This window comes from Corvus hawaiiensis, chromosome 19 (assembly GCF_020740725.1).
Source record: "Corvus hawaiiensis isolate bCorHaw1 chromosome 19, bCorHaw1.pri.cur, whole genome shotgun sequence".
Lineage (NCBI taxonomy): Eukaryota > Metazoa > Chordata > Aves > Passeriformes > Corvidae > Corvus > Corvus hawaiiensis.
Genome location: NC_063231.1, coordinates 6,571,557 through 6,593,791, shown reverse-complemented (window position 1 = coordinate 6,593,791; position 22,235 = coordinate 6,571,557). Strand labels below are relative to the sequence as shown.

General features: G+C 40.3%; 1 protein-coding gene across 5 annotated transcripts; it reads left to right on the top strand.

Annotated features, from left to right (window-relative positions):
* The first annotated feature begins 1,536 nt into the window (after positions 1-1,536).
* On the top strand, positions 1,537-20,852 carry LUC7L3 (LUC7 like 3 pre-mRNA splicing factor). 5 transcript variants are annotated; one of them, XM_048323612.1, is made up of 12 exons: positions 1,537-1,749; positions 8,388-8,454; positions 9,472-9,511; positions 9,774-9,918; positions 10,932-11,006; positions 11,096-11,200; positions 12,316-12,477; positions 12,884-13,167; positions 13,712-13,872; positions 18,724-18,864; positions 18,970-19,075; positions 20,401-20,852. In XM_048323612.1, the coding sequence occupies exons 1-12, from the start codon at positions 1,651-1,653 to the stop codon at positions 20,411-20,413; spliced, it is 1,398 nt and encodes a 465-aa protein (XP_048179569.1). In that variant the 5' UTR covers positions 1,537-1,650; the 3' UTR covers positions 20,414-20,852. The 5 variants fall into 5 exon arrangements, with proteins under 5 accessions (XP_048179569.1, XP_048179568.1, XP_048179571.1 ...); XM_048323611.1 differs by having other exon boundaries at positions 18,970-20,852; XM_048323614.1 differs by lacking the exon at positions 18,970-19,075 and having other exon boundaries at positions 18,724-18,917.
* The last annotated feature ends 1,383 nt before the right edge of the window (positions 20,853-22,235 follow it).

Below are 22,235 nucleotides of genomic sequence, written 5' to 3'. Positions count from 1 at the left end.
GTGGATTTGTCCTAAACTAAGTTACAGAGCAATCAGTAAAAACTTTACCACTACAAAAAGTCAAAATAATAATTTCAAACTCCAGTCACTTTTGTATTCCAGCTTGCTCTGTGTAGCCACAGCAGCGTGCCAAGGAATTCTGCAGTAGTCAGGCCCCAGTATACCTGTTTGCTTCCACAATGCAATCAGAGCATTACAAAGAAACTGAAACAGCCCAGTTCTGCCCCAATTCCCAGCATTAACACCCCCCTGCCTTTCCTCCCATCCCCAAACCCAGACTGCAGGATATTGCCTGAAAATTCACACCACAACTTGTGTTACATTGATTTCAATCACACTCTTCCAACAGTTCCAGTGGGGTCTTAAATCATTACAAAATTGCAAAGCTTGAAAGAAGATCGTGGTGCCTCACAGTGCTGCTTTGGGGAGAGATTTCCAGAAAGAAGCTCCTCAGGTAACAACTGGTGCTTGCATGAAGCCCTCAGTGATGCTGAACAAAGTTGCTATGAGTCTAAGTGGGTTTTACAGCATGAATATTGGCTTGAAGCTTTTCAAAAAAGATGATGTAATTAAAATTTTAATTATTTATATGTACTTAGAACATTCAAAATGATGTTGAGTAATTGGAAAATAGTTGACAATTGCTATTTGAAATTCAGTATATATCGAGTACAAGGTCACATCTAGAAAGGAAAACAAAATGGGCTGGTTCCAAGGTCAAAGAGTAAGAGTTATGCTACATATGAAGGACTTATATTCTCCCTCAATCTGTCAAGCATGGAGACAGGCTTCCCAGGGAAGTGGTGGAGTCATCAACCCTGGAAGTGTTCAAAAAACGTATGGATATGGCACTTGAGGACATGGTTTATTGGTGTGTGTGGTGATGGTTGGACTGGATGATCTTAGAGGCCTTTTCCAACCATAACGATCCTACAATTCCATGAATTCCTAAGGGAATATGCACAGCTGGAGGCACTCAGGACCGGGACTCAGTAGCAGTGCATCAGGAGTGGTTTGGGTGACTTTCTCCTGCCAGGGTGCAGAGGGGACCATGATACAGCTTCAGCTGTGCCCAGGCCCGTGTCCTCAGCCTCCAGCCATGACCAGCAAGACCAGCAGCACTGTGTGTGTCTGGGCTGTGTCCCTGCGCCCTGATGCCGCACTGGGCTGGACACTGTCTGTCGTGACAGCTTACCGTCTGCAGTGACACCACAGGGAGCTGGGCATTATCTGTCATGACATCTCTCTGGGCGGGACACCGTCTGTATGGCACCCGCTGCCCCTCACGCGGAGCCACAGGCGGCAGTGGCCGTTCCCTATGCGGGTATTTGCCGGCTCCGGCCGTTCCCCGTGCCGGTATTTGGCGGCTCCGGCCGTTCCCCGTGCCGGTATTTGGCGGCTCCGGCCGTTCCCCGTGCCGGTATTTGCCGGCTGCGGCCGTTCCTGCCCGCGGGCCCTGGGGCTGTCCGGGCCGGGCTGCACGGAGGGGCCGTGAGGGAACGGAGCGCGGCGCGCTCGGCCCGCGCGGTGCATTGTGGGCAGGGCCAGCCGTCGCCGCCGCCATTTTGTCTCTGTCAGGCGCGGCGCGGGCGGTCGGGGCGAGGTGGCCGAGCCGGTGTCTGGCGAGGGGGATTCGGCCTGCAGCTCACGATGATATCGGCCGCCCAGCTCCTCGATGAGCTCATGGGCCGGGACAGGAACCTGGCCCCGGATGAAAAGCGCAGTAACGTGCGGTGGGACCACGAGAGCGTGAGTGCAGCGGGGCCGCTTCTCTCCTCCCTCCTTCCCTGCTCTCGCACGCTGCGCGGGGCCGGGGGTTTGTCGGAGCGGCATGGGCGGCTTCTCTTGGCCGGGGACAGCCGCGTGGAGGGGGGAGAAGGGAAGGGGGGAGGTGCTGGCCAGAGCGGGGGTTCCGCGTGGTTTGTGGAGGCGCGGGTCGGGCTCTCCGCGCTGGGCCCTGCATGGCGGCCTGGGGCGGGCCGGGCCCGGCCGTGCGCGGGAACCGCGCCGAGCCTTCAGCGAGGGGGAAGATCCCGGGCTGCAGGAGGGACAGCCCCGGTGTGCGGGTGTTGGCGGGGGAAGGCTGTGCCCGCCGGGGCCGCCGTTAACGGGAACGGGAATTTTCAGAGGTCCGGTGGTGGCGGCGGCGATCTCCCGCAGGGAAACACAAAAATAAGGCGGGGAGGCGGGGCGGTTAAAGGAATTCAGGACTTCTGAGTAGAAGCTGTTGGCTTGCGCGAAGGGGGATGAGACAGATGTTCTAGTGTGGGAGATAAATGTCTCTGGATCTTTTCCTGAGGGTGGTGAGGAAACAGAAGGGCACGCGCGTACCGACTTAAATGTTTTACGGTTTTTACTACAAGGAAAAACCGTAAGACTTTGGAAAGTGAGGATGTGGTTAAGAAAAGCTTGATTCTTTCCATATTTCCTCACTCAGAGGAGTCTCCTTGGGGGGCGGGGGGGGGGGGGGGAAAGGACACTAACCTAGACAAGACTGTTGTTTAGCAGTATTTACGTACTTTTGCTAACGTGGTGTTCATTCATTTTCTGCAGTAAGTAACCCAAACAAGAGAACGTTGTTGTTGTTATTGTTGTTGTTATTATTATTTGAGGTTTCTCCACTGGTTGAGCTTTAATGAATGATGACTTAGTTTTGGCCATCGTAGTTGAATTGTAAGTTACTTCAGGAAAACTCAGTGGTAGCTACGAAGTTCCCGTAGCTGCTACTTTGGGAGAGATGAACACTGATTAGTTTTTAAATTTTATTTTCTCCCCGTTCGTGATACATTTAGTATGCCATAACATGGCATATGTTAAAAGAAAGTGTCACAGTTACAATAATTTATCACGTAAGTGATAGGAATTTCTGTGGTTTAAGCTGCACAGAGCATTTAGCTCCTCCCGCCCTTAGCATTTGCTTGGGATGATGTTTAATTGGGAGGAGGGAGAAATGCTTGGGTTTGGCTGTTCGAAATTGCATCTTAATCAAATACATGATTTCATGTTTTTATATGGGATCTAGGTCATTATAAAGGAGGATAACACTTGTTTGAATTTGTTTGAATTGGTTGAATTTGCATGATATAAGGACCAATGCCTATCTTACAGTAGATTTTTTCAAGTGTGAGGAACAATTCCCTCCCTTGAAAAATTCTGCTCTATAGGTAAGCAGTGCACGTTCAGGAAGTTTTCATGACCTTATGTGTTTCTAGACTTACTTTATTAAGAAAATAGTACAGGTGTTCAGTTAGATATTTTCCTTTGAATGTGAATTTGAAATAAGGAGGAGTTACATGAAATATATTAAATATGAGGTGAATGGCTTGAGCCATGTTGGTCCAGGTAGAACAACAGATAAGGGGATTATTGGTTTGGTTTATTCATTAAGGTGAGAAAGACTTTTTTTCTTCACTGTTTGTTTTTTTTTCCCCCCATCATTCGCTTTTAATAAATTCAGATTACTGTCTTCATCTTCAAATGAGAAAATTACAGAATATTTTCAATTTTTTTTTCACTTACAACTTCAGGCTGAAGAGTTCGACTATAACCAAAGGACTCTGTCTCTAAGCTGTTGTTTTAGAAACAGGGCCTTGTCTCTCCTTCTCAGTCTTCTGACAGTTCAGAAAGTGAGAGCACTGGGAAAGTTAAAGGCTTAGGGTTGAGCCTTCAGTCCTGCAGGAACTGCTGTTTGCTCTGCTTCTGCTTTTATTTGAGACTAAATACAACCTTTCTGCAAGGAATGTTTTCCTAGGTTCCTATAGTCAACTGATGAGTTCATAAAACCCAACGATTACTGCTGTTAAACACGTGTTTCAGTTTGACTTTCTTTGTCACCTAACGATTAAATTTGCAGTGCTGACAGGTTTTAAAAGACAGGAAATGCATCTGCATTTCAAATAGTAAATTTCAAATAGTAACATTTCATTCCTCTGCCTGACTGCTGTGCTACTTTTCAGGTGAAATACATGTGCTAATGTAATTTCTTCTGAGATTAGACATAGATCATCATGCAACCTGCTCAATGCCAGCATGTTGTGTTGATCCCAAAGTGTAGGATTTTGTGTCACATTTCATCAGTTTTGAACGTGGAAGATTATCACAAGAAGCTCATCTGTATTTTGCTTATCATTTGGAGATTGCATCCATGTGGCTTTCAGAAACTGGAAGGTGCAGTGAAGTACAAGACGGGAGTGGAAGGTGTGGAAGCAGAGGGTGTGATAGCTCAGTGTGATGTATTTGCAGTGCCAATGAAACGTTGATCATATATTTTAAGAGCTTTTGTAGAGCTTAAGTTCTTACTTTAAAACTTTGACATGATTAAAGCCTTTAATCTTTAAAAATTGGAATCCCACTTGTGGTATATTTCAGCATGATGGCATGTCCTTAGGTGATCAATCCTAGTTTGGGCAACAAGTCTTTGTTTTGTGTGCAGGAGGAAATTATTACTATCATGTATTTTAGTCTTTCTGCTTACTGTCATGTAGACAGTGTAGACAAAGTATATTTCTTTATTGATTCACACCTTCCTGCTTTAATACGCCACCTGCACAAAGCAAGTTCTTATGGAAACAGCGATTGCATAAGAGTTCTGAGGCTGTTCTGTAGCACAAGACAGCCCGGCATAGGCTGCCTGTGCTGCTGTAAGGTTTGAAATTGTGCTGCTTCTTCAAGGCAAACTTAGGGTTTTCAGGAAGTGGAGAGGGGTGAAGACCTGGTAGAGACAAATGGCTGTAAGCGATCATCTCTGATAATGCAGTTTCTCAAAATGTAGGTTTGTATTCAGAGTATAATGTGATAGTTTTATCTATTTAATGTGTTATGCTTTTACTTTTATAGTGCCAGCGACCTAAATTGCTTTGTATCTAGGTAGAATTTAAGGACTTAATCCTCCAGGGGATGGAGGGAGAGGACTTAACCTTCCATTACTAATACTCTTCAAATAACATTTATCTTTAAGAGTAGGTTTGGGAGAAGGGCTGATGTTGGTTTGGGTGGGCGGGCATTGCTCTTAAAATGTCTGCTGCGTGTGAGCTTTAATGGATTCAAAGAACTCGACTGTGAGGAAGAATTTACTAGTTTTTGTTGTGTGAGGCACAATCTGCCGAATTTTATTCTCAGCCATTTTACTAGGAATTGTCTGCCTAAAGGAATTTGCTTACATAATTGTTCATTACTGTTAGAGAGATACTTCTCCATCAGTAAATACAGTTCTTGCAGAAGAGAAGCATGGTAATGTAGAAGTATTAACAATATAGACATGTCAATAGCTTCTTTATGTGGGAAAGCTTTGAACTGCTTCCCCGACTCCAACTGAATTTGCAATTCTTGCTGTTAACTTAGTGGACTTGGATGTAAAAGATTCTACTTTCCTATCTCCAAGAGATTTCAAGGATTAACAAATTTGTGGTGAAGAAGTGGAAAGTTCCAAGCACCTCTGTTCGTTGTAGTGTCCTATCAAAAAGTGAGAACTCAAGGGCTTTGAGACCCAAGCTGTGTCTTATCCTGCAGCAACAGTTTGAGAGTGACACTTCTCTATTGCACCTTCTCACTAGCGGAGTTGTCAGAATAATTCTGCAAAAAGGAATAAATGCTCGTTACCTGCATAGGGAGTTATCCCTACCAAACTGCCTGTTGGTCTGTTGCTGCATGTATGGAATGTGTTTCCATGTTACTTGCGATTAGTGCAGCGGCCTGATAAACCATGGATGAGGTGACTGACAAGCCTCAGTTCTGTTTCAGTCCTTTAATGGCTCCGTGATGCTTCAGCCATTCCTTGGCCCACTCACTATTGATTATTTAGAATTGTTTGGAAGTACAGTTGGTGTTCAGCCTGGAAAGACAAATGTTGCGCTCAGTGAAGCTGAGCTGGAATGATACCTGCAAGATTCTGCAGGATTCCAGCAAGTTGTGTTTTCCTGTTGAAGCAAACTCAGTTGAAGAGCATCATGAAGTAGGTATGAGAGGGGAAGAAAATTGCTTCAGCCACAGTGGTCTGAACCACTCTGAAGTGAGTATTTCTCTGCAGGCTGCTTCTTAGGAGAAAATGTCAGGTAATTCACTTGATGCCATCCTAGTGCTAGAGTGGCAGCATCTAGAGCTGGTAGGAGAAAATTATGGCAGCTTATTGGTGTGTGGGGGTTTTGTCATTATTTTGGGTTTGAGTTTTTTTGTTTGTTTGATATGGCTTGTGTTTGTTTGGAGGTTTTAATGTATAAATAATTAATACAGTGTGTGGCCTGTTTAAATCTCTTATTTTGGTATTGGTTACTGCAACTTTTGGCTGTAACCATCAGTTCATAAAAAGAGGATTTTCCTAGTAGTGCTGTTTTATAATAATTGTAATTCTTTCTGGTTTTCATTGAGGGTGAGTTTGTTTTGTTTCATTTTGTTTTGTTCCTCATACTTCTAATTACTTTTCCTTTGCTTGTTTTGTTGCTACTAGTTTCTAAACTGTTACAGGCCAGTTTGCTTAATTTTTTGGTTGATGGAAGATATTCTACAACCCTTTTAACAGTATGGTATGGTCAGACTGTTACTATTGTGCTCTCTGTGTCTTTGGAAATTGTCTAGTCCATCTCTGAAATTTTTTGGGAAGTGCCTTTTCACTGATCCTTATACCTGAATGGGAATATGAGAAAATGGAAGAGAATGTATAGAGAAATTACGTTTCTATGGAGTAGTACAGGAGTCCATCTCAGAAACTGCTCATTTGAAGCAATTTTGTAGTAAAACAAGGGATATTGCAGCTTTCAGAGAAGAGCAGGTTCTGAAACCAGATTTTTGTCCAGTGACTTTCTCCTTGCTTCTGAGAAGAAAAAAAAAGAAAAAGTCATTTCACGTGTTTTCTTAACTATTCTTGGTAAATTGCTTCAGATAGGTGCCAGTATCCAAACCTGGATCATGGGAGACGTATTCAAATTACATAATAAGAGATTTGTTTGTTTGTGTTTCTTGTCCATGGCTTGTTAATAGAAAGCCTGATTGTTTTTCTGAGTAATCCGTAAAGCAGTCAGTAGAGTTTTAACTTCCGTAGCCTGATTTGCAGTCTGGCAGTTAGCTTGGAAAAATAAATCAGGCTAATCTAATTTGATCAATGGGTATCACAGGCTTTTCAGTGAGGTGGTGGTGGTTGGGGCTCTCTCCTCACCCCCATTTCTTAAAATACTTCAGACTGTATCTTGGGAGATAAGATACTGCAAGTCTTTGTCCACAGGATATGTGAGAGGATTAGAACTAGGCTGTAATGCAGTCACAGTTATTAGATTTGCCAAAAATTAGAAACTGTGTAACATAAAGAAGGTGCTGGAAGAATGTCCAGGCTAGTTTCGGATTTACACCTTAATTAATGGCAGTCAAATCTGTGGGAAGGGTCTAGTGAAAAGTTAATTGTTTAGGATTGTTTATGAAGTTAGGGGTGCAAGTATTTCTGAATCTGCCCTTTTGGCTGTTCTGATGGATAGACAGGAGGTATTTCTGTGTTACGAACTTCAGGAACTGACCAACTTGACTAGCTAAGCCCATGCTCATGGGTGAGGTTGAATAATCTTTTTAACAAAAGCTGTTTTTATCCCATCATATGCTAAGTATTTTCTGACTAGAGTAACAGGTTTGTGGTTTTTTGAACTTTCTGATGGTCTTTTTCTGTTATCAGAAAAAGAACCTGACTTGATAATGTAAAACCAGGCTGTGCAGAAACAAACTGAACCCTTTTTAGTTGGCAGAAAACCAGGTTAAATGAGTGTCTTCTCTGCCTGAAGAGCTATATAATGTCTTGTTGCCTGTCTTTCTTAAGGTAGGGAATTGTAAAAGCATTGGAGTGGGAAAGCTTTTGGATGATTCTCAGTCTTTTAATTGCCATCGAAGTCCTTGGGGCAGTACCTGATGTTTGAATGCAAATGGCTCTGGTTTTCCATGCCAGTAGCTCTGAGGAAGTGAAGGCTGAACGCAAAGTTGTCCCAGGCAAGCAGAGGAACTTGTTCCATGCTTCCATGGCAGCTGTTCTCACCCCTTGTGGCTTTTCACAGTTGAGAATTTCTCTGAAACTTATTAAATAGTCCAATCTGATTTCATTCCTTTCCTTTGGAAATATTAAATATTGATACCTATAAATTGATGACCCTTTCCTCTAATCTTAAATATTTAGTGGTAAAATTAAGATATATTACTATTGCAAGGAAAAGTAAGATTTTTGGTGTTTTGTCATCAAGATGCACCTTGTAGCACTTACTACTGCCAAGAAATATAAAGATAGAGGGTGTGTAAAATTTTTAGAAATTCTACTATCTCCAAAAGAAACTTTATCACTGTATTTTAGAAATAGAAGTGATTACATAAAATTTCCTATTCAAGAGGCAAAAAATGATGCCTGTTTCTTTCTTTTCTGTCAGGTTTGCAAATACTACCTTTGTGGCTTTTGCCCAGCTGAATTATTTACAAATACCCGTTCTGATTTAGGTAAGTTTATAAGTCATGAGATTTTTATTCACTTAAAAGTAATTACAGCTAAGCTTTTGTTTGCGAACTATGTTTTTATTGTTAATTGCTCTGTCAAACACTTTGAATTTTTTTTACTTTTTCAGTTCAAGAGTTGCCAGTGATACAGTATGCTAAGAGTAATATTTATTCCACATCCTACTTTGCCTAAGTGAAAAAACATCTTAAAATTTTTTTCTTACTGTGTAAGCTAAATTACTGGGTATGAGGTGCTGTTCTCCTGCTCAAGTTTCAGTTTCTAGTTAAGGTTATTCTACCTGGGCAGGATTTTAACCTGGTTTTGTGTGAGTATACTTTTTTGAGCTGCTTTACTTTAGAGACTCACTTTCTGTAATAGTTATTTCTGAAGACTGGCTCTAAATTACTGGCAGCTTTCAAGTGATGGTACATGAACAGCATGTAGTTTGGAGATGGTAACTTAACAAAACCAGACTTTTTGTCTTAGTGTTAATTTCTAAGTTTGTTGAAGAGTTTGAGAGTCTGGGGAAGGTGGGGAGTTTTAACACAGCCACCTTCATGGACTCAGGGCACGTACCTCCTAATTTTACTCTGAAGATCAATGTTTTAGGTAGCCAGTGTGTTGCAAAGAACACTGGAAATTAGAAAGTGCCTGATGAAATTACCCTTCATATGCAATTTTTTTTGTTGTTCTTTTTTATTTTTTAAAGCCCCAGGTGTTTAGGATATTACATTGTTTGTTTGTATTGACTGATGTAAAACTTGATCTGGAAATTCTGTTTTTATGAAGACTTCATATATAGAGTCTCTTTTGGTTTTATAGTTACTAAATGATATTGCCATTCTTTTTCTTTGATACATCTTTCAAGCTGCAAGCAAAGGAAGCAGAAAGGCAGAAGCATAAAAGTCCTTGTGAAATGTTTATAGTCCTGTTCTATTGTGGTGCGCAAACAAATGCTGGTGGAATATGAATACAACATTTAGGAATGCAAACTTAAGCTTTTTGTGTTGTCTTCTTAGGTCCTTGTGAAAAAATTCATGATGAAAATCTACGCAAACAGTAAGTTTGTTGTTGGATATGTTAAAGCAGATAAGAGTTTCTGGTATCTTTGGCATTTGTTAATAGCAACCCAAACATTACAAATTAATTGCTATTTTATTATGTAAATTTATTTAAATTCCTGTTTAAATAAAAATTTATTTCCTTAAATATATAATATTCTCCTACTATGAGCAAGAATTTATAATACTGTGTATCTCGTTACTTAGTTCTCATCTTTTACAGATTGATGTGAGCTTTCATTTTAAAAATCTTCTCTCAGGTACGAGAAGAGCTCTCGGTTTATGAAGGTGGGCTATGAGAGAGACTTCCTGCGTTATTTGCAGAGCTTGCTTGCAGAGGTGGAGCGCAGGATCCGGAGGGGCCATGCTCGTTTGGCACTGTCACAGAACCAACAGTCTTCTGGGGTGAGTCTGCAAGAGTCATTGAGGCAGCTTTTCCTGCACATAGCATCTTCAGGGTGTCTTGACCTTACCTATTCACGTAAAACTTACTGTTATCCAGAAGATTCCTGATCAGTAAGATTTTTCATCTGTTAGCCAGCAGGTCACACATCTGGCCCTAATGGACGAGCCAACAGCTCCACAGTCAGGAAGAGCCCTCTCTGTTCTCACCATCTCTTGTTTTCTCAGAACAAGTATCTGTTCTCTACCTGTCAAGTGTTGTCTTTATCCTGACAACCTCAGTCTACCTTCTCTCCACTAGTTGCGCATTCCTCCCTCCCTGCACTAGCAAGCTGTATCTTGTCCCCTGATGGATTTGGAGCAATGATTGTGGCCTGTGCTCTGTGAATTTTGTGACTGCCAGGACAGCCTTGCTCCTTTCTGCTGCCCCACCTCACTGTTCTGTGCAAAGTCCAGTTGCTTCAGAAGGAGCTGTGGACAGCATCCACTTGAGAGATATCACTTATGGAGCAGAGCAAAGGTGGGAGGGAGGCAGTAAGTATTCTGGCAGGCTGCAGAAAGGACACTGCTAATAAATACATCTTTGAAGTAAGGTTCTTTTTGCATTTTACGCTCAGAAATTGAATTTCAAAGCCCACAGAACTTCTAAGTCATACTTGAATGTCTGCAAAGATATGTAATAGGTGCATGGGAGTGTCAGAGCTTAAAATTAGGACTTTGAATTCACTTTTTTTACCTTCTATGGGCCAGGACCTTGAACATTTTTGTTGATTCGGGAGGAATTAGTGTGACTAGACTTAGCAAGGGTGGAGTAAATGGTGTTGAGGAGTGTTTTATGTTAGACTAGACTATTATTAGTAGCTTCTCGTAGGAGAAGAGGCAGGGGGAGGTTATTCCCAAAGTGTCTCTGGAATATGAGAAGGCATACATTTGTGTGTTTAGCTGTTTTAACAAAAGAAAAAAAAACCCAACAAGGAAAGAAAAATAACCCCAACTCACTCTTGTACTGTTTGCAGGGAGCGGGACCTACTGGTAAAAATGAAGAGAAGATTCAGGTGTTAACTGACAAAATTGATGTACTTCTTCAACAGGTGAGAGTTTTTTAACGCACATAAGAGAGATCTCTTACTTCTGTTACTTGATCAAAAATTAAACTTCTAATTTTTTTATTGCCTTTTAGATTGAAGAACTAGGGTCAGAAGGAAAGGTGGAAGAAGCACAAGGAATGATGAAACTCGTTGAACAGTTGAAGGAAGAGAGAGAACTGCTGAGGTCTACGACTTCAGTAAGTAATGTGTTCGTAGTTCTGTGAGACATATCAAAATTTCATGCACAGTACATTGTGAATAACCTTGTCCTTCCACTGAAGGCATGCAAGGTCTGTGCAGAATTTATTACTTAGTAACAGGACATTTGGCTGTGTTAATCTATTGTGTTGATTAAGCATTCTACCTTGAGAGTGGGCTTCCTGCACACAAATTATGGAATTATTCACCTAGCAGTCCTGGAGGAGAGCTTGCACCTTACTCTAGTTCAGGTCTCAGTTAAACTTTGCCCTTTTGCCTCTGCAATATAATTTTACTGAACTACCAATGTGACTGTTACAGAAAGTCCTTGTGGCAGGGCTGTGACTAGAGACAGGCATCTGTCTGACTCTGAGAGCTGCAGAAGCCAGAGGGAATGTGTTAAGTAGCAAGTTCCTGTCAATAAAAAGGAGCTTAAGCTAAAAGATTTTATTTTGGTGTTTAATGAAATGCTCAAATTGAGATTCTTGTTTTATTTTTTTAAGAGCTCTTAAATGTTGCAGGCAGTGTGTTTATGTCCATACTGTATGATTCATGAACATTGCACAGCAATAATCACCTGGGTTTATGTTGAAATTTCAGTGTATTTCTCATATGTCTGTTGAAACAGTGGTTTAATTTAACCACCATACTTTTAAATAGAAGCCAGCATTTCTTTTTGTTTTTCTTCATGGGGTATTCTAGCCTTTTGATTCCTTGAGGTATATTCTGTGGTAGTTCTGCAGCTCCTGACATTTCAGTTGATGCCAAAGGACTCTTAAAACTGAAAAAGAAAGCTTTAAAAGAAAATGTTAAAACTTTAATTTTTATGATACTGCAAGGAGGCTGCAGGTGTGACTGTGTCCATATTAATGCACTGAGGAATGGTTCTGTGATTTCTTGTGGGTTCCTTCCTTGTGAGAATGGGCATAGGTGGCCTCTTTTCTCCCTGTTTGCTGTGTTGGGGTGCAGTGCTCCAAAGCTAAAGCTGGCAGATGTGATTTCAGCTTTCAGTAGTGCCTGGGATTTGACAGCGGTAACATAGAGTTCTAAACCTCTTCACTGGCTTCTGGCTAAAACTTTTCTTTCGCCTAATCAAATATTTTTCTTTTTTCAGACGATTGAGAGCTTTGCAGCCCAAGAAAAACAAATGGAAGTTTGCGAAGTTTGTGGAGCCTTTTTAATTGTAGGAGATGCGCAGTCCAGGGTAGATGACCACTTGATGGGAAAGCAGCATATGGGTTATGCCAAAATAAAAGCTACTGTAGAAGATTTAAAAGTAAGTATTTCCTCCAGTTATTGAAATGAAAAATGCTTGGAGGCTTCCTAACGTACATAAAAGGCTGCCCAGTGGATTTTCTCAGGAGAGTGAAACACCCCAAGGAATGGAATCCTGCACTAAGCTTTCACTGATGTAATTTGTTGTGACATTAGATATAAGCAAAGATGTCGATTAAGGTGGAAATTTTTATGGCCTTTTTAAAGAAATGTAGTGTGGCCTCTATTCTTGTGAGAGTGACAAACAAAAAAAAGTTCTGCAAGACAAAGGATTTTAGGAAGCACTGTTCTTTGTTTGGAAAATAACACTGAAATTTTTTAGAAGCTTAGGCTTTTACATCCTCAGAACTTACAAGCTTAAGTATCTTGAGTAATCTTCATTTCTTCTTGTGAACTTGTTTTTTAAGGAAAAGTTACGAAAAAGAACAGAAGAGCCTGACCGTGATGAAAGGTTGAAAAAGGAGAAGCTAGAACGGGAAGAGAGAGAGAAAGAGAGGGAGCGAGAAAGAGAAGAGCGGGAAAGGAAGAGACGACGTGAAGAGGAAGAAAAGGAAAAAGAGAGGGCTCGTGACAGAGAGAGACGTAAAAGGAGCCGCTCACGAAGCAGGCATTCAAGCAGGACATCTGACAGGAGGTGCAGCCGCTCACGAGACCACAAAAGGTCAAGAAGCAGAGAAAGAAGGCGAAGCAGGTATGTGCATGTGTGTCTGTGTGTCTCTTGAGTATTTTCACATAACTTTCTGAAAGGTAAAAGTCTTACGGGGACTTGATCTGTCAGCCTGGGTCACATCACTGATGTGTTAGCTTCACTTAGGTCTTGCTTCTTAAGTGAAGACACACTTTATTGGTTCTAAGGATAAGCAAGTTTTTGCTGAGTGTCACTTTCTCCTCTCCATTTTTGGAAGATGACACCTTTGTGGTGGAAGTGGCTGTATGAGGGAGCTTTCAGCAGACAAAGAATGCTCCCAAAGAATAGGGTCTTGTTTCTTCCTTCAGTTGGTCTTTATTTCATGGTGGTAGATACTTTTAAGCGGTGTAGTTAAGTGTTTCAGTAAATGAAGAGGGCAATGATGCCAGCTCTTAGGTACTGGGAAATATTTACGTACAATATGTTAAGATTTGGTTTCTGCAGATAATCACTGTATTAGAAAATGCTACTGTTTTATTGTTTCATATTCCGAGTTAGAAAATAGCAGCTGAGATTTACGTTTTTAAAATTTTCTCTGAATGTTAAGGAGTCGTGACCGGAGAAGAAGCAGAAGCCATGATAGATCAGAAAGGAAACACAGGTCTCGCAGCAGGGACAGGAGACGGTCAAAAAGCCGGGATCGGAAATCCTACAAGCACAGAAGCAAAAGCAGAGAGAGAGAACAAGACAGGAAGTCAAAAGAAAAAGGTATGTTTGTATAAAGACTGAGTTCTTAGCAAGTTCTGAAACTAATATTTTCTTAGAGTCTCAAAAGCTGTTAGCCTCTCAGTGAGTGACTGAAAGTTCTTAGTACCAAATCAGACCTGGTTCTGAAAGCTCTATGTGTTGCTGTAAACAATTTGAAGTATTTTGTTCTTTACAGTTACGGTTACTGCACGTGTGCATACCTACACCCCAGTGTCCTTCTCCTACCTGTTGCACTTTGTCTGCAGATGAAGTGTGCAAGCATTTTAATATATTTTAAGACCTGCTTACCTTTATAAAAACATAAGCCTGTAATCATCATTTCCTAAGAGTGAATGTCTTATATTCCTACTCTTAGTGGATATTTGCAATTACCCTTTGCAGGTACATGTTTAGTGGGAGATTGGTACCTGGCTTCTCACCTGTACCATCTATTACTTCTCAACACTATCATGTTACCTTTATTACCCTTTTAACAGTGCTTTTAAGTTTTTTTTCCCAATCTGTAAATGTAGTCCAAGATAAATATTGCAGAATCTCTGATGCTCTAAATGACAATTTATGCCTTCTCCCCCGTCTTCTGCTCTTCCCCCGACCTTTCTCCCTTGTTTTTTGGTTTGGTTTTTTTTTTGTTTGTTGTTTAAACGAAGTGAGTTTTGCTTTGTCAGTATTCAGGTGAGTCTCAACAGAAAGCTGTGTTAGTCCTTGGAATGGTTTTATAGCTGTACATGCCGTGTACCACAGCATTGATGGTGACTCACTGCTTCACCAGAGGCTGGAACTCAGAAGCTTTAAGTAGGATTACAAAGAGCTACAGTGAGAACACTGCAGATTCACATTTTGTGAGAAGATACTAATTCACTGTTATTGCTAAATTTCCCCCTTTAAAAGTCTTTTGGAACTTCTGTAGGAACGTAATACTTCTGGCTCTGGTGGGGAGCTGACTAATGGCCAGTCGAAACAGCCACCCCACTTCATGGGCTGATCATCAGTAATGGATGAAACAATTGTGTTTCTAAGGTACTTTTGAGGTTCTCTGGAATGAAAGGTGCTCTGTGCATGTTTCTGGGTTGCATAGGCCTGTCTGCTTGACCCTTCTCCATATTTATCCAGTGGATTGGTTGCCAAAATGTTGGTAATGCTTCATGTATTTCTCTTCCCTGACTTCCTTGGACTGTTTCAATTATTCTGGTTTATACTGTGGGACACCTTAAGTATTGATTCTTCTCTCATTTTCCTTTGCCCTGTAAGAGAGTGGGTTTTGCTGCTTGCTTGTTGGCAGTGGAAATGATGTGTAGGCTTTAAACTCAGATTCAGTGTTGTAGCCTATATCTGTCCATTTGTTACTATTCCTACCTGATACTGTGCCTTTTTTGCCTGCTTTATGAACAGATTTCTGGTACTTGGTCAAGAATGTCCTGTTCTTCTGAATGTGTGTATCTATGCATATAAATAACTGTTTTCTTATTTATTCAAATTTGGTCTGGTTTTGAGCTTTTCAGTTCTTTTCTTAATCTTCCCATAAATAGAGGAGCTAGTGAACTTTCTTCAGCATCTCAAGTATTTTTAGTTTTGACTTGACTGATTTCCTTGCTGGCTGTTTTATTTGCTGCTTGCTACTTTCTTCCACCAGAAATGAGAACAGTGAGGTGATGCTATGAGCTGCGATGAAAATCCCACCTGGGAAAATCAATTACTTTTTTTGATTGTGCCATCCTGACATTTGTAAAAACACAAATAGGCCTTAGAGCAGGACTGTAATGCTGAAGAAGTTTGTGGTTTTCCCTTTGTTGGGAAAATCTTTTGACAGAAAAAATAAAAAAGAGGAGAGGAGGAAGGAAAAAACCAAACCCAATAGTATTTAACAAGGAAACACTGAATTTCTGTGCTGAAGCTGTAAGCACAATTGCATCCTCATATTTGCAGTGTGGCACTGTAGATAGGTAGTTAAGAAGAAAGCTTTAGAGATTCATATATTTGAGGTGTGTGGCTTTTGCACAACAGTAACTTAAAAGTTAAATCTTAATACTAATAGCTTCAGAATCTACTTCTCTTTATAGCCACCACTGATCTGCAGTTGTAAAAGTAAGCAGCAAAGGCTGTAACTGCTCATGGGTAGCGCCCTTTCATCTGGAAATCTCAGACTGCTTTATAAACATGAATATTAACACAAAAAAACCCCAAGGCATAGTTGCCCAAGACTTGCCTACAATTGCATATTAAATTAGTGCCACACTTTGAAAATTCAGAAGTCCTGGCTTCTTGTTCACTAAGATACTGTAGAAGACAAGCAACCAAGGTTGCAAGAAAAAAGCATGTGTAAAAATGGGGGCACTTGATTTGTGACTCAGATTTTGAGTCAGGGATATCTTTGCTAAAAGGAAGGAGCCACCAGCCATAAACACCAGCTGAGCATTAGCTTAATATGAGCCAGTAGAATGCAGCTACTGTTCAAGTAAACAAACTTCAGAGCAGATGGAATAAATTGGGGGTTGTAATAAAAGGAAAGTTATTCTCCAAGTACCTTCATTTTATGAAGGGCTAATACTGGAATGGGCCTCTAGACCACTTTGGCTTGGCTCTCTATCTTCCCTAATCTGGATTCTGATACTTATATAAAAATAATTACGATCATGTTTTAATGTTAGTGATTAAACCTCAGCAAATACTGCTAGAACACCTCAGTAATACTGGATATTATGTTTGACTGATTTTGCATTTTCTGAACAATAAAGCGATTCACTTTGTTGTGATCAGAATTCTCACAAAACACATTCTCAGTTGCCTGCACAAACTCAATCAGAAAAATGTTCATGTGTTTAATCATGAAGCAAAGTCAATATTATGTGATTATACCTAATGGATCACAGCTGAAATAATACACCCAGTTTCAACAGCAAACTAATTTTATGTGCTTTTAAGGAGAGAACTCTTACTGATTAAAAATACAGTGGAGGAACTTACCTTCTTGCAGATGCTCTAGGGGTTGAAAAGTTCAGTTAATTGGACTATTTGTTGAATACACTTTTTCAGTTCTGCTTGGCAAACCGGAGGTTTGCTATGGTAAACCTGTTTTAATACTTAAATTTTTAGAAGAGTTTGATCTTTCATACCACAGTTTAATAGTTTTTTTAACCTTAAATACAATTATCCTTCCTGACCACATTCAAGACACAAACAAGACAGAACAAAAAACCCTGCACACTGCACATCCATAGGGCTATTAAGATCTACCATATCTACATAGGACAGAAGATAAGATTATTGGACTGACTACTAGTCCTCTGCGGGGAAACAAGACTACTATTCCTCAGTGGATCCACGTGTGCACCGGAGATACCTTTAAGACACAAAAAGAAGACTTTTTAACAAGGTTAGTTAGAGTGCAATCTACCTGCGGAGTTGCCAAACCGAGGGCAGACAGAGCCAAACTGACTTAGTCCTTCAGTGAGCTGGGTGACGTTGCCGTGTGCTTTCTGCAAGCACCCTGCACTGGATGTGCTGCTGCAGGTGAATCCTCACTACTGGTGGTCATTAGGCAGTTGCCCTCATTGCTCTGTGAGGGCTTTACCCTATGCTTTGGTAGTGTGTTATAAAACAAAGAAGTTGGGATGTTGCTGTTCTTTTAAAGCTTAATTTCTTGCTTTGTTTCCTGGAATATAAAAGTGTGTTATGCCAGTCTAGGTGATAACATTATTTAAAATAGCTTTTTCAGAGTGTTCGATCTGTGTGCTCCTGTGTTGGGGATATATCTATTTATATTACTTATTTTGATTGCCCGGATAGCAGGGAATAATCAGAAAAAAGAGCGTGAATGTTGTTCTGTATGATGACATCTGAGAGGTTGGTTTTTTTGGATTTTTTTTTTCTCTCCAAAGTGTCTTTACTGATCAAGAGTTGAATATTATGGTGTGAAATAATACAGCAGGAATTGGTATTTTTATTAAATTTGCAAATACTGAATTTACAGATGAGGCACGCAGCTCTAATACTGAATGTTTTTCTTCCCATGGAAATGTTTTTACTTCTGGCTTCCTTCCTTCTTTGAAGATTATTGAGTTCTTACTGTAGCAAATGCTTCAGTGAGCTTCCCAATTCATGATGAAATTGTGGGCTCCTTCCCCCACATCTTGCTGTTTCTTTGCCTTTGAAAAAAAGTGCTTTTTATATATTCTCCAAGCTGTCTCCCCAAGCTCTTTTAATGAGTTGTTTATAAATGACTGCTGTTTTTATAAAATTGAGAATTAACAATGCTGACAAATGTGCGGCTTCAAATTTAATCTTGGTTGTCACTGGGATCCCCACCTTCAAAGCTGTCAGTACTTAATATTGTTTCCCAAGTATTTGATAGTTTGGGATTGCTAGTTTTTAATTGGCAAGTATCAATTTCTTTGATCATGCAGTCAAGCATTATCCCACCACTCTTTTCTGATTCTCTTCCAAGAACCATAATTAATGAGAACTGTAAACCAAAGCAGGCTATACACAATCAGAAATCAAAACTTGGGGACCAAAAGAGTCCCATGATAAGTAAGGAAGCCATGCACCATAATTACACATTTGCCTAACCTCTTTACCCCCAGTTTGTGTATTTTGACAGAGAGCTGAGTAACTGCCTCTGTTGGGAGGTCTGACCTTTCTCCTCTTCCCCCACCCTGTACTGTCCCCTTTTACCTTTATTTTGTCCCCTCTCCATTCCAGCATGGTAGTCTGAAGCCTTTTTCTGTAACTTTTTGAGTATTACGGTTATTGCTATGGAAAGTAATTGTCCCATGTTGTATGCAATATGTATCTCACATGTGCAATGTTTGTTTTTACTTTGAAATCCATGGTCAATGTCTTCTTTCATGGCAGAAAAGAGGGGATCTGATGATAAAAAAAGTAGTATGAAGTCCAGTAGTCGAGAAAAACAGAGTGAAGACACAAATACAGACTCGAAGGAGAGTGAGACTAAGAATGAGGTCAATGGGACCAATGAAGACATTAAATCTGAAGGTGACACTCAGTCCAATTAAAACTGATCTGATATGACCTCAGATCAGACAGAGGTAAGTGCATTATTTCAAACTTTGATTAGGGCTTTTTGTTACTGTTTAACAGTGCAGCGTAAGTATGCACAGATGAAGATGGAACTAAGTCAAGTAAGAAGACAAACTAAAGCACCTTCTGAAGGAAATGACAGTGTAGTCCTGCAAAACATTTTGAGGTACATCGTTTTGTCTCAGCTATTTTGTAGCAGACTCGTGCCCCCATTAGTGTGCCTCTTTGGGACATATTTGTAATATAGTCACCATAGAAAAATTAATTATCCTTTTTTTATTTTTAGGAATTTTGTTATCGTTTTTTTAAAAAAGTTGAACTGTTTTTGTATTTAAGTCCATATTGTGTTGGTACATCAGCAGAAACTTTTGCTTAAATACTTAATATTTGAGGCACATGTTGGACTACTTTGTTTTCATATAAACTGCTAGTATTTCTTTGTCAAGGATGTTTCTAGTTTTTTTGCTTTATTGCCTTGCATTCTAATGCAGTTTGTTCTGTAACTCGAGAGCCAGTAGCATTGGATTGATGGAAGTGTAGGGTTTATGAATTATTGCAGCTGACTACCATACCTCACACAGCGTTGGTGTTGTGAGCGGCCCATGAAAAGCCAAATTAAAAATCAAGGATTCAGTCAAACTAAGCAGGTACTCATGCCAGGTACTCCTTTCTCTACCCACATCCATGTTTGAATGCTGTTGCCTGTAATCTTTAAGCTTACTGTTGTGTTTTTGATTTTGAAGCTAGTGAAAAGGACTTTTTGTGTATTGTGTGAATACTGTAAATCTGATGTTAACAGAATGGAATTTTCTTTCAACTGTGTGTAGGGATGCAGTGCTGCCCAGAATTAGATATCTTTAAAGAGTTTAAAATGCAATAAACACTACATAATATTCGCCTTGTTACTTTCAATGCAATTCAAGTCTTTAAGAGGTATGTGCTTAATATTTCCTACTGTGTAGGAGACTTTGCAGTCAGCCATAGCACAGAACAGTGGAATGGCTGCTAACAGGCTTGTAAGGCAGATGTGCAGAGACAGATGCCACCAAATGATGACAGTGTTGATGGCAGGAATGTATGCTGGAAACTGTTTGTGGGAAATGAAGCAGCTAAACAATAGGCAATACAATACTGTATTGAAAGGAAAACTTGAAGTTTTTTCCCCACTCTTGACATAGCTTTCTTACAGAAGGTCTTTAGTTGTATTCCTGAAATAAGGAACTAACAGTCGAGAGGACAGCTGATAAATGAGCTTCTTGCAACATAATTTGTTACTGTAGTGGCATTATGTATGCTAGGAACTCTTAAACACTTAATGTTGATATTAAACCATTAATGCTACATCATTGCTTCTAAAGCCAGTCACGTTCAATGGTGATGTTTTTGTAGAGTTAAGATGACAGCTAACAACTGGGCCAGTGTATAGGAATGGTAAACAGAATGCTCCTAATGCTGTCTAATCGTCTGTTCTCCCAAAATTTTGCATTATAGGACTACTACATGAAGAGTCTGCGAAGACATTGGAAGACAGCTTAAACTGAAGATCTGCTTTAAAATGAGGTGAAAGAAAGCTGTAGTGGCGTAGAAAAATATAAAGTTGAGTTAGAATTTTTTTTATAAAATTTAATTCAGGACTGGTGTTTCCTTCCAGAGTTCAGAAAGATGTGTTGATAATAGCACATATGCTACTGAGAATATAAGTCCTGTATCCTTTTTTTTTTTTCTTTAAGACTTTTTAAGATAAGAAACCAACATAACCTGAACACATGGCTTGCTCAGTGTTTAATTGCAAGTTTTCATTCTTGGACTTTAAAACACAAGAATAAATGTTTAGTATTTGTGTGAATCAAACTAAAATGAATCCCATTTTTACAACTAAGCTATTCCTAGCTTCTTGATATACAAGAAATGGAAATAAAGTATCTTTGAATTTCTGTTACAAATTTGATTGTCTCTGTCATTGAACATTTAATATTAAATAAGTTTCTTTCCTAATAAATTACTCATGTCTTCAAGCTTAGTTCATTAATTTGGATGCTTAGTTATTCCGTGCTGTTTGTGGATTTGTGGGTTTTTTTGGTGCCATCAGGATCTAATTTCAAGCTTACTTTTCTAGCTGTTAGATGCTCTTGGGTTCAGCATCTCCCCAAAAAGTGCCTTTGCTGCATTTGGTTAAGAAATTACAGAAATCTTCCAATAAAAATGTAGGTATTAAGTCTTTAGAAAACAGTTCAACTTGGACAGCACGTTCAGAGAGGTGCCAGTACTGAGACTGGCATTCAGACTGCCTCATATTTGCATTGCAGTATTGGTTTGGGATGTTGATTAACGACCCTGTGCAGTTGGTCAGAACAGACAAGTGGGCAGGGAGATGTGCTTCATGCTTCCCTGTGAAGCTGTAGTGCAAGCAGGAGTGGTTCTTGTTGGAAAAGAACTGCAGTGTGTACTAGTCAGTGCTGTGGCTGTAAGGCAATGAATTTACATTCTTTAAAAAGAGCATTATCTTTTCCATTAGGATTCAGGCTTTGACTGTACATGCAGCCGAAGTCAGACATGGCCAGAACACTGTTGTGCTGATCTGTGTGGCCTGCGTGTGGAAGTGCACGCAGGAGGAATCTGCACCTTGGTCCCGCTGGTCGGTAGTGCTGGCTGGTGATACTACAGCCATGTTCCTTTTCTGGCTTTTATTGTTCTAAAGCAGACACATGTGCAGGGGCACAGGGGATGGAGAGTGCGTGTGGTGGTGTTTTTAGGGAAAAATAAAGTGGGAGCAAGTGAAATTATAGCTAAGTTCCAATTGCAGACATTGGATGAACACCTCTTCCTTTTGAAACTTGTGAGATTGGACTCAGCCTCTGCCTGGATATGTCACTTCTTTCAGCAGTGAAAATGTTTGTCTTGCACCTTCCACTGCACGTATTTGGTACAGGAATTGAATTTCCCATTACTTTGCAAAAGTAAAAATGATAAAATGACGTACCTTGTAGATTAGCCTGGGATTCAGATTCTGACATGTCTCATAGGAGAGTCTTTAATGCTTTGAAGATGAAGGAAAATTCTGTTTTGCAGAGCATAGGAAACATGGTGCCTTTCTAGCAACTACCTCCAGCTGTGACTGTACGAACATCTCCACAGAGATTCATCTGTGTGAGAGAACTATCTTCAGAGCTCAAGCCCAGGATAAACACCATCCCAGATTTTTCTAGGAATGCTAGGCAAAAGGCAAGTAGTCGATGTCAGTAAGCATCTCTTACTTGCCTTCTCCATACTGGTTTTGGCAGCTGACAGTCTTTTATTAGGTATTAAAAATGTACTGGCCTATTATG

Bases quoted from the DNA above. Each gene is read 5' to 3' on its own strand.
- LUC7L3 (XM_048323611.1), top strand. From the start codon at position 1,651: ATGATATCGGCCGCCCAGCTCCTCGATGAGCTCATGGGCCGGGACAGG. The intron at 9,919-10,931 runs GTGAGTCTGCAA...TACTGTTTGCAG, and splicing joins AGAACCAACAGTCTTCTGGG to GGAGCGGGACCTACTGGTAA. The intron at 13,168-13,711 runs GTATGTGCATGT...CTGAATGTTAAG, and splicing joins AGAGAAAGAAGGCGAAGCAG to GAGTCGTGACCGGAGAAGAA.